Source organism: Ischnura elegans, chromosome 11 (genome assembly GCF_921293095.1).
Source record: "Ischnura elegans chromosome 11, ioIscEleg1.1, whole genome shotgun sequence".
Classification (NCBI taxonomy): domain Eukaryota; kingdom Metazoa; phylum Arthropoda; class Insecta; order Odonata; family Coenagrionidae; genus Ischnura; species Ischnura elegans.
Genome location: NC_060256.1, coordinates 63,007,670 through 63,020,027, shown reverse-complemented (window position 1 = coordinate 63,020,027; position 12,358 = coordinate 63,007,670). Strand labels below are relative to the sequence as shown.

The 12,358-nt window shown below is 36.9% G+C and overlaps 2 protein-coding genes across 5 annotated transcripts in view; one reads left to right on the top strand and one right to left on the bottom strand.

The window, feature by feature from the left end:
• The window catches only part of LOC124167804, a 66,602-nt gene extending 57,326 nt beyond the window's left edge, over positions 1-9,276 (top strand). For all 4 annotated transcript variants that reach the window (XM_046545837.1, XM_046545836.1, XM_046545835.1 and 1 more), the window contains one exon: positions 8,964-9,276. In XM_046545837.1, the coding sequence (XP_046401793.1) occupies positions 8,964-9,014 (51 nt within the window). In that variant the 3' untranslated portion in view covers positions 9,015-9,276. The remainder of the gene's footprint in view (positions 1-8,963) is intronic.
• LOC124167806 lies at positions 289-3,718 on the bottom strand. Its single transcript, XM_046545840.1, has 2 exons — positions 3,556-3,718; positions 289-1,632 (listed from the first exon to the last, which is right to left on the bottom strand). The coding sequence occupies exon 2, from the start codon at positions 1,373-1,375 to the stop codon at positions 692-694; it is 684 nt and encodes a 227-aa protein (XP_046401796.1). The 5' UTR covers positions 1,376-1,632; positions 3,556-3,718; the 3' UTR covers positions 289-691.
• Positions 9,277-12,358: the final 3,082 nt, after the last annotated feature.

Here is a 12,358-nt window from a genome sequence, read left to right as displayed (position 1 = left end):
TTCTATGTATGAAAATGCCCGTTGGCACTAAAGGGTTAAGTACAAGATCTGCCGAGTGAAAAAGAGTATGCTTTAATGACTTCATTGAAATATGCCGGTTAAAATTAAGATATACAAGGTTTAGTTTTCAATAACTATGTTAAAACTAAAAACCATTAGTCACAGAATGTGTAACTAGACATTTATGTGAGTGCATTCTAGCAAAGTTAATTGCACTCGAGGGAACACTCCTATAACCTTGCTATTTTTTCATCAACTAGGAAGCAGTGTTATAATTAAGACAAAATATACCATGGATAGATGTATTTGAAAATATTCTCCATTCAGACTCACTGACAGCATACAAATTATTAATAATTTTAGGTACAAATTTTTGTAAAATCACTCTTTTGTAAATGTAAAGTACACGCATAAACTTGCCAGATTTTCATTTTCTAGGCAGCCGTGCTCTACCAAAAAAGTAATTTATAAAAAATTTACAATAAATAGATACATTTGAAAATATATCTCATTTAGATACACTGAGAGCTTACAAATTATTTATTATAGTAACTCTGGGTACCAAATTTTGAGAAATTCTCATATTTTTTTGCATATGCGATAATTCAGTTATATCACAAGCATATATTAAACACTAGCAGATGGAGGAAGTTACTCTCCTACACCAGGTCCCCAGCCAACTCACACTCTCCTAAAATAGATGGTCAAACTCCCACCCTGATTCCTCTTCCTCCAGAAATGGGTCATCCAACTCCCAGCCAGATTCCTCTTCCTCCAGGAATGGGTCATCCAACTCCCACCCAGAGTCAGACTCCCATCCTGATTCCTCCTCCTCCAGAAAAAGATCGTCCAACTCCCACTCGTCCTCCTCTATCCATTGTTGGTCCAACTCCCATCCCGATTCCTCCTCCTCTATCAATGGGTCATTAAAATTCAACTCCAGGTCATCAATCATCTCTGCCTGGTTTCGCTTACTCCCTTCATGGGTTCGTTTACACCCAGCCCAAGTACGTGTAATTCCAGCCCCGGTTTGCAAACTCCCTGCCCTGGATCGCATACTTCCTAATACCCAGGTTCGTCTACTCATGGCCAGATTTGGCTTTTTCTTGGCCCGGGTTTGCGTCTCTGCTGCTTTGGTTTGCATACGTTTTGCCTGGGTTTGCAAACTTCCTGTTTTCATTCTCGTCATCCCTGCAGGGGCTTGCTTGACCTCTAACATTAGTTCTTTAACCTTTCTCCCCAGGTCATCAATCGTCCCACCCCGATTTCTCTTACTTTGCCTCCCCCCAGCATCAGTTCGGGTACTCCCATCTGGAAATAGCCTTTTCCCTCTCATGGAACATGGCCAACAGCCTTTATTTAACCTATCAGCCATTATTCTCAGTACTCTCCCAAGTTAGGTCGCAATGTCACCTTATATCCCGCCAGAATTTTTATGACCATCCGCAGACAGAATGATAAAGCCTCACATTAAGTATAGCATATAAGTTTATGGCCGTGGGTCCACCATTGACATTTACGTGTCTTGTCTTCAATCGAAGTTAAGGAAAAGTAACTCCTCCGGCAAGCAGCACTACTACTGATTTTAAACGCTGCAATCGTCTGCTATAACTCCCCTTCCTTGTACACCATCTGTAATCAGTGCATTCGTATCAAAATTAGACAAACTTGATTTCAAAGAATGGACTATCTAAATCTAGAACTTTGGTTCAGAGTAGCTCAATAACACAGGCATTGTCCATAAGAAACTGGAATTGAGGGCTGTTGGCACAGATCAGAAATACAGAACCAAAGCAGAGGCAATGAACACAAACCAAACTAGCAAATATTGCAGTGAGGTTCCAAAGAGATTCCTTGAGCACATCTTACGACTTATGTAGCAATCTATTCATCATACAGGAGACTTTATGGTAGTCCAGCAAACAAACTCCTCATTCAAAGAAAAATTCACGGATTCTACACCAGATGGGTCAGGTGGCAATGACAATGCTTAAAAACCTGAACGCCATTATGATGATAAAAAATAGTCTCGTGTCTATGCTTGTCGCAGTTAAAATTAATGAAAAAGTTGACACCGTATGATCACAAGGAAGACAACAAAATATATAGCCATCACGAAGCCCCGAACCCTGGTCCCCTGGATGGCAGCCTCAAACGCTACCGACCCGTCTGCTGAGTGGTGCGATATCATGGAACTATAAGCGTTGCCCATTCAACGTAACCACTACTAGTTCAGGGATATGTTCACCATTCCGAAGGCCATAAAAAATATGGCCTTGAAAAAGGCGGAGCAAGTTTCGTGCTCTCCCCTTGTGAGACAAATCTTTGATTTTTAGTAAGTTTCATATCTAGTCAAGCTCAACAAAAAACCACAAAACATGGCAATTCTTCTAAGGGTAGGAGTTCTTTTAGTGTGAGAAACGATGTTCAGGTGCAAAGGAAAGACGGCACGAGGTAGGGGAGTGACACACGTAATGGGAGAGGAGAAAACACTAAACAGTCAGGTTTAATGCAAGGGACGGGAAGGAAGTGGTCTCAACTTCCAGCCCACTTCCTTTGTAACACTTTCCCTGCCGCAAACTTTAAGACAAACTTGCCCATTGCGCCTACATGATTTTCTTTTTTCTTTCATTAACCCTTTTAGTGCTATCCTTCTTCCCAGGGTACAGTCGAAAAATGCGGAGGGTATTTTAATAAAATGTAGCAAATAGGAAAAATAAATACTATATAATTAATTTTTTGGAAATCTATAAGTTTTTATTTAATTAATGACATTAAATTGGACAATAATCACAACATTTTTTTACGTTAACTGATAGATAAGTTTTTTTATTTCAATGTCCTCAAATCAAACAACTATGTAAAAGCCGATATATCAGTGCACCGAACTTTTCACTCGAGCTGTAGAAGTCGATATATCCGCACTGAAAGGGTTAATACTTGATACTCTTCTTTCATTAAACTTACATTAGAGTTTTAGTGTGCATTCGGCTACACACCCCGCATCTGTCATGTCATATATACTCTTCGCCTCAGTAGCTGTGGCGGACGGCATACTATGAGCAGCCAAAGGAAAGGCTCCTTCTTCGGTCATAATGACCAAGTGACGCAAGTAGTCATTATGACCGAAGTGGTGCTGAACGTGTTAAATTGAGACTCGTACTTGGAGAAAGTACTTTCATTAGCCCAATCGCAACCGCGTCCGTCCTTATTGGCTCTTATGACACAGCACAGCACAAGATACAGCTTGCCTCATGTGCAAGTTTTCACTGACCCAGCCCCATCGGTAAAACCGGACCCGTGGGTGTCTACTTATGAATTGAAAACATTAGTGCATAACCAATGAAAAAAATAAGTAAAGAGCCTAATTACAGATTTTACTCTTACCATCTTACTGAAAAAATGCAGAAACCTGAATTCCATGCATACAAATGAAATCTTCCCTTGATTGATATAATGGAAATAATAAAGGATGAACGTTATGAGGATGATGTCATAGATGGGAGTGAATGCCTGAAATAGAACATCATGAATTCTTTAGCTAAATATACTGACCTAACAATATCTGAAGCTAAGAAATTGTAATATTCCAATGGCTCAAGCAGGGGCGCAGGAAATTATCCTTCCGTCCAACACCTGTCCTTGATGAGGATAATTGGAGCCTCACAGGAGTGTTGCTATGCAAATCCAGATGGTAATGATGCCAAACTTGAGAATTCTAAGGAAGTCCTATTTCATGCCTCTTTTTATCAGTCTTCATTTACCTGGAAAGATGCAGCAATCAGCTTTATCACATATATTACCAATAAGATAACATGACAAGCATGGCCACATAAATTTAAAGAAAATTATTATGACGTAAGGCAGTCGATTGTCAAACCAAGTGACTGAACCAGTAACTTAACCCCTCAAGTGCGGCGGGCATTTAATTAAATCCTATCTCAGCGGCCAGAAGAGATTTGAATGACTTCGCCTTTTCGGCATACTATCATTCAATAATTTATATCTTTCACTATATACTATCAGTATCGTTAAAAATTTTTGTAAACTTGCGTAATACAATGCGCTACTATATAATAATTTTTCGAGCGATTTGAAAAAATATTTATTGTTTTATGTATCTCCTTTTATGAACTAACGAATAAATTTTCAATTTTGAAAGATTTTAATTTGGTTTCGAATAAGCTAAGAGATCACTAACATTCCATGCATTAAAAAAATACAATTACATGATGTCATTTAGTTATTTGTGGTTGAAAATTTCTTAACAGATTGGATACTTTCGATAGGATTACCAGTTTTGCCTACTTGAAAATTTACCACTCCGCCCACTTAACTCTTGACTTTTTTCCATTATTACCGTATCATTTCATATAGGTAATCACGTGCTAATGTTTCAAACGTCAATATGTGAATATTCAAATGATTTACCTTAGAAAATCTGCTTCGTGGGATATGATTTGAAGCAATCCCAACATAATCCCACTGCACTTTTTTCACACCAGTACCCACAGTCTCTTAATTTCCCATATTAGGCACTAACTGCTCACCTCCTTTGAGACTTGGACTTCTTCCCAGCTGCAGGAATTGTTCTTAGGAAATGTATTTCTGTGAGTCTTGGTACTAAGTTGTGTAATGAGTGACGGCCATGTCCAAACAGTTCGTATTACGTTGGATATTTCAAAAATATTACCTCGATCAATGGCACGTGAAATGATAAGTCAAATTTTTATACGTGTTTTTCCTACGAACAACATATGAATTTAGGACTGCCGCATTCAATAGTCTCCTAAATAACTTCATACACCACTTGTAATGGCGTTTTCTTTCCATTAGGTACGAATGCAATATATCCTTAATGCAATAAGGTCCTTGAAATTCACCCCACCAATTAATAGATTATAACGTAACACACAAACAGACTTCCAAGTCTGTTTTGCCTTTCAATACTATTCCTGTTTCGTGGGATCCCCAATAATAGATAAAAATACCACACAGGAAGTACAACCGATGAGAATTTCATCACACTGCCTGAAAGAACACCACACCGCATGAATGACTCTAGTGGACTGAAGCTGGCGCGTGATTGTGATTTCAAAGGTCCATCAAGAGACGAGAAAATATCTCGAAGGGGTCCTGGTAAATGCTGACTGTTTAGATGGAATCTTATCTTCGTTGATGACTGTGCAGAAAAAAATAAAAAAAATAAATGCAGAGCAAAGCACATGGCCCCTTCGCTTAGGACAATAAGGACTAAGGAGGCAGACCAAACACACTTGGGGCTCGAGGTGACGACAAACAAGGAGAAGAGGGAGAGAAGGCATTGAGCTTAGAAGATACCATATCTCAAGCTAAAGTAGCTGACCCTTCTTGACCTCTCTCAAGCTTAATAGCCGGAAGTTTTCATGATCGAGTTTTTGGACCGAAGTAGTCAACTTTAAATGCTGGGTAAAGCGCTGGTTTAAAATGCAATTTTATCAAAGCATTTTTTTATAATCTTGAAGGCAAGCCGCTATGAATATTTTATTGGAGAGGAAAAACATTTCTTCAAAAGATCGAGCAATTTGTGTTAATTTAACATACAATATCTGGCGGAGAAAAAATATTATATACAGTAGGTCAGGAAGCGTACTGGGTACGCATGATGGCGGCATACGAAATTTTAAGGGTGCGTACTGGGTACGCATGACAGCATTGAGGGGTTAAGTGTGGGGTACCTATTCGTAAAATATTAGTTGCAGATGTGGAGATGGGTCAAACATAGAGATATGACAACTACACTAGCAAGGGTTGGTGTGCGCCAAAATGTAAATTTTTTCATTGATTATACTGATAAACTTCCACATTAAAAATGAAAACTACTCATGCCATTAAAGGCTCGCTGCAATCAACAACAAGCGTACAGACATAATTAATAATAACACAAAACAATTATGAATTGCCATTTCTCTCGTACACCACAGCTGTGCTTTCATGTATTATGATGGAATAATCTCGATATTTCAGCTGCAGATGTGGAAAAAGCAGAGGGAGGTGATGGTGAATTTGAGGGTGGATGGAACAGCTCTGAACAAGTGAATCTAACGCTAGTAATTCATGTGGAAAGTGCTGCTGTGTCACTTCTTATCGTTTTCCTATCAGCTGATTTTTATCTGCTCACTGAAAATTTACATACCCTCAACTGTGCCAATAGATAATCTTAATTGTGTTAAGAACTTTCTTGCCTATAGACGCAACAATTTGTATTTCTTTCCACATGATGTATATGTATTGCATTGTTTTTCACAGATATTGTATTATAAGTCTGTGGTGAATCATATTCGATCGGAAACTTTATTGATGATTGGAGAAATCCTTACAAGCAAGCGATTCAAGTTGACTGCCCATGTTATAATTTGATAAAATTCCAATTTTAATTGCAGAAGGTAGCGAGTAATGTAGGGAAAAGAATTTCGACTTGCATTTGCATGCATGTATTTTTTTTTTGGAGAGCCAATGGGTAAACACAAGCTTGAAAAAATTCAAGAATTGACCTGATGGCCCACATTGAGGATGTTTTCGTCGTTCATCAAGTATTGAAATAAAATAATGCAATTACTAAATGACTGCAGAGCGGAAAATTTTAGGTATTCAAAGTAATTATTTGCATTGATATAGTTTACGCACTGTCAATGAAGCAAGTTTGTGCTACACATGTTAAGCTCGAATGTCAATTTCTACACAATTTGCTTAAATAGTTAAATATTTGTCACTTATGCTACGATTACACATTTTACGGGGTGTAATACTGCCAGTTGGAGCTACAAATTTTGAGAATTATGCCTTCTGATGTAATTGTAACACGGATAATGCCGGTTCAGAATACAATATTGCAACAGGGTGTTATTCGCAATATTATTACAACTTCTGGTGTATTATTGGCAAATAGCACGGTGTAATTCCATCCAGAATAGCAGCCCATATCTCACTATGGACTATGGTGGTAGGGGAAATCACCTCATGTAAATACTGGCTACCCCAATTTAAGTTATGGTCCCAGTAATATTGAAAAAATTTATGAATGCAGTCATACCACAGTATATAGAGGAAAAATTAAGTATAATGGTTTAACCCTTTCGAGATGATGGAGTTCCCTTCTTAGCCTGACAGCTGAAGTGAGCCCTTAAAGTCTCTTCCATCCCATCTGTACAGATCGTTTTTGCAGGAGATTCATGAAGAAGGAGCTCGCAGATATACACAGGCTCAGCTACACTTTTTTTGAACCCCTCTCAACTGGGACTCAGCATTATCTCAGACTCCAATGGTAGTAGGGCTCTCTCCTTTCTGGATTTAGCCCTTTTGGTGCCAGCCTTTTTTACCTGGTATACGCAAAGAATGCCAGGGCTTTTTTAATGAATTTGCACGATTTTACTTAAAATTTTATAAAAATTCTAATATGAATGCGTTGAAGCTAATTTTTTTTATTTAAACTTCTAACACTTGCGTCATTGATTAAAAAGTTCACCTATGTTGTTATCTCTTCTGTACAACTTGGGAAAAATATTTAATTATTAAATTAATTAAAATACACCTGGCTGATAGATCGGCCCGTGGCATTCTTCACGCATAACCCTCGGGCCGATCGATCGGCCGGCTGGCACTAAAAGGGTTAAAACCCTTCCAGTGGCATTGGTTCATGGCCAACTTATGATTTTTTATGTATTAGCCAACTTGATATTTGTTGGTTGCCCTTCAATTTAGCACTTTTACTTTACTTTCCCCTATTATTGCGTTCATAGTCAAATTTTAAACTTCTACCATCAATGGTAACGGATTAATCAATAATTCTTAAATTTATACTGAAATCTAGATATCAGTTAATGGTTATGATAAAAATAATGTTGACTTAATTACAAGTGAATTTAGGGTTAGATAATCCAAATCATCAAAAATCACAACCCTGCTTTGCCCTGGGATCTTTTCCATAGGTAAGGTCTCTGAAGTCTCCGGTAAACCCTCTCCCCCCCCCCCCCCCCCCCCAATTAAAATCTACTGCTAGACTATGCTTCAGAGGTGGATAAGGGAACAGAAATCCATTCAAGGTCGGTGTCAATGACAATGATGTTGATTGGAATGTGAAAGCAGTCACACAAAGACCTTTTATGTCCCTAAGAACTACGTGGGCATTTCGATAGCTTCTACACCAGATCAAATATCCTTGAAATTTGTCTATGATGACAATTCAGACAGAAAGAATGATGCAGTGAGTGATTTTTCCATTAATTTTACTGATCATATCAAATCATCAAGCTATTATTAAATTATACATATCCATTTACTTAAATGGCGCAATAACACAAGAAGATTAAAATCTTATATCACTGAAGGTTTGTTTACATAGTCGAGTAACCCTTACAATGTCTAAACAGACAATTCAGACAGAAAGAATGATGCAGTCAGTGATTTTTCCATTAATTTTACTGATCATATCAAATCATCAAGCTATTATTAAATTATACATATCTATTTACTTAAATGGCACAATAACACAAGAAGATTAAAATCTTATATCGCTGAAGGCTTGTTTACATGGTAGATTAACCCTTACAATGTCTAAACGTATGAATGAACTAAAAAATGCACTGTGTGACTGCCCAACTTGAGTGAACACACGTACAGAACATATTACCTGTTCTAATTTGGTTCATGCATTCGTACACGTTCTATTCCACAAAATTCATTCATGCAAACAGACATTAACTCCTACTATTTAATGAAAGAAAAATAATTAATAGTCTTAAGAAATATTTTTAGAGTATTTCATTAGCAATTTTTTTTCTTCCCAATTGTGTGTGTGTAAAGTTCATTGAAATGAACCACTTAAGTCATGGTCCTGAGAACTTAATTAAAAGGGTAGTGACGTGATAAGACAGAAGTTCACAAGAACTCATTCTTTTCTAATGTGGAGTTTGTTCTTCTTACAGATATATACAGGGAGTGTACATGGAAAGTTAAAATTTTGGAAAATCCCTTGATGTGCCACTGTGCCAGATCGAGAATCACCGACTGAACTCCAAAATTGGTGGCCCATTTTCTTTAAGAAGTTGAGGACAAAAAATAACTGTCAGGTCACCATCAAAGAGCTTCTTGAGGAGGCTAATGTTCAATGCAAGTTATGTAAATTCAAGTTTTGTGTACAATTTTTCTTTGTGAGGTACAATGTCAATGGCCTGGTATACCAAAGGTTGTGCAATTTTTTTAATTAATATATTTTTCTAAATTAAAATATAAAATGTATACTTAATGTTATTTGCTGCCCTACGTTCTTCCCTTCTTGAGATCGTTTCATACTGAGACATACAAACATTGCGTTGCTGCTTGGTTTTCTCGCACCAAGAGCAGAGAATTTTTTTTTCAGAAGAGATATTAGAGCAAACTGGAAAATGAAAACCTCTGTTCACAGAGCAGCACATTGGGGATCTTGTATGAACTAATAACGAGACTCCGCTGAAGAAGAAGATTACTTCATTTACAAGTGAATTGTATATTTTTGCCAGCACTCCTTCTCCAGCTACTATGTAAGCCATGGTAGTTACCAGCCCCCGATGCTTTGCAGGTAAGTTAGAGGCTAGGAGCAAACCAACAACTGCTTCAATTCAGAATTGTTGAGCCAACTCCTGACCTTAACTCGCCCGGAAGATGCTGCAACCTGAAGAAAAATGTTTATCAATCAACTCATCCTGACTATCTCAATTTGGCGCTTGGCATTTAACCCTTTCATTGCGTAACATTTTCTCAGAGTTGTTTCACATTGGCGGATAATTTTTTTTCACTGCATTCATCGAAAATATGAAAACAATTTCAAGAAAAAAGGGATTTTTATATTAATTTGACAATTTATTAAACGATTTGTTAATGGCATCACAGTGATGCCATCCGCACCCATGTGATAAATGCTCCGGATATTTATGCAACCCGTTACACAAACATTAGAAACGACGTACAACATGTTTTTACATAGCAACTAAGAAGCTTGAAATAATTTCTGAAATGATGGCGGAATTGAATTATAAAATAAGATAAATAAATTTTCAGATGTCATCCACTATCCATGCATCAAACTTTGGGTAAATAAAAGTTTTCGAATTTTAATTTTCACATCTAAATTTTTAAATTTACTAGTAACTTAGATTTGGATGCAAACATATGAAAGTTATTTTATCTTTTTGCCATTTTCTTTTGCGTTAATGCTGAAAATATTAACTAATAATTGTGAAATTCTTTGAAAAAAGGGTTCAAACACAGCCCTGGAACATCTGCACATCATACACCATCAGAGTTATACTGATTCGCCACTTTAGTCATTCTAAGGACATGAGGAGGATTATTTCTTCTGTTTGTCCTTTAGAGTTTCAGTGGTGTGTCTTTTTGAGTAACTCGATAGATATTTGAACAGATTATTATAATTTTTATGACGATTATAATTTTCCATGTATAAACTCAGTAGAGTAGCCACGGGAGGGGGGGTTATGGGTAACAACCCCCGTTGAGGTGCCAAAAACGGGTAAAATGGCCCCCGCACCCTCCAGAAGGGCCCTCAAACCTCCGGCAAAAAACCCCATTTCAAAATCGTGGCTACGCGACTGTATAAACTGTGCCCACTGAGGAGAAATCTATCGATTAATTTTCGCACGACTTTGTTTGCACGGAAAATTAGTTGAAATCGGTCTCGGGAAAAAGTGCTGTGAATGAGGGAAAAATCGAAGATATTTTCCTACCTTTTCCAATAATCTGGAATGGATGGCCATCTTACAATACTTCATACAATCATACATTAGGTATATCGGACCAAAAATGTCTCCCATACCCCACGAGTAAGATTTCTATGCTCGGTTATCCTTGAAGAACTGCATGTTGAGAGGCATTGGCAATATGGACCAAAGCCTTTCAGACGACAATGTTTCCTCCACTCCACATACTTGCATCCTCAACGTAAACCTCAGTTAACACCTTTAAAATATACTACAATAAAATACATTACACTTACAAAATGTACAAGACTGATGAGGTTGCTCTTTTGCAGTCAGAAAGAGATGTAAGCGTTAAAGTTTAGAACCGACGTACAAGAAATATCTAAACGTGAATGCTCCAGATAAAACGGCAACGTATAATAATCCAAAAATAATTGTTTCTTTGCGCATAGAAATTTTTCTGACTTTCTTTTCTGATTATAATAGCTCTATTTGGTCGAAGTAAAATATGTAAATTGCTCCAAAGTTAAAAAAAACCTTCGCGGAGAAGACCCAATGCAGTGTTCCATGCATACACTTGAGTAAATTGTGCCAGGGGTAGTTTTATTGCGAGGAGATATTCTAAGCCTAGTTGACCAAAGGCTGATACATAAACGGTCTTTGGGGTTTGAAAATAGGAATAAAGTTAAAAATGAAGATGTCTCCCATATTCCACGTAAGTGGCTAAATATATGTAAAATACCAAAATGTCCAATGAAAAAAGGCCATACGGTAATATTAGAAAAAAGGAGTGAAAATGCACGCAATCGAAAGATGTCCGAAGGAGAGACTGTACTGATAACGAGTCGCAAAAACTGAGAAGGAAGAGCTGAACTTTTCTACGACATGCACACAACAGAATAGTTGCATGGATTTCTAATAAGAATGGCAAAAATACTTCTAAAAATAGAGATAACAGGCGACACAGAGCGACTTGTAGTCTATTCCGCGGTGACGGAGAAAGACTTTTTTATTTGAGCCCCGAAATACGATCATTTTTTCCTCAAGGATTTCCCCAATTCTAATTTCTCCTTCAAAATGGAAAAAATATATAAGTTTCCCTAAAACCTTCATTATTTCCCGTGAATAACGAATTGGTGGTCGTAATTATTCCCACCTAGTAACTTTAACAAACTCGTACGAAATAAATGAGAAAAAGTCGAAAACTCTATTTCTTCTTCTGTAGCCAATATAATCAGAATAATTGAAAGGATCGTTCAGAAAATGAGTGGCAAATATATTATGGAAGAATGTTATGAGTTATAACGGCATTATGTAAATATTAAGTTTAAACATTAATAAAAACAGTAACAGATTATTCAACTGTGTTTAGCGTGTGTAGGTATAGTGACCGTAATTTGAAATACGAAAATATTTTTCGTCAATGAGATGAAAGGAAATATTGTTTGAAAAATTTTAATAGGACTAAAACGAAAATAATAACCTTCAAATGTGGCAACACTTAGTACAAATATTCAGAAAAGTAAAGAAAATATCACATTTAAATTTTTTTGTAATGGCGAAAAATCTTACAAATAAAAAATTACTCCATAAATGTAAAAAAAATTTATTCAAAAAATATAAACTAT

Bases quoted from the DNA above. Each gene is read 5' to 3' on its own strand.
- LOC124167806 (XM_046545840.1), bottom strand. From the start codon at position 1,375: ATGGCTGATAGGTTAAATAAAGGCTGTTGGCCATGTTCCATGAGAGGG.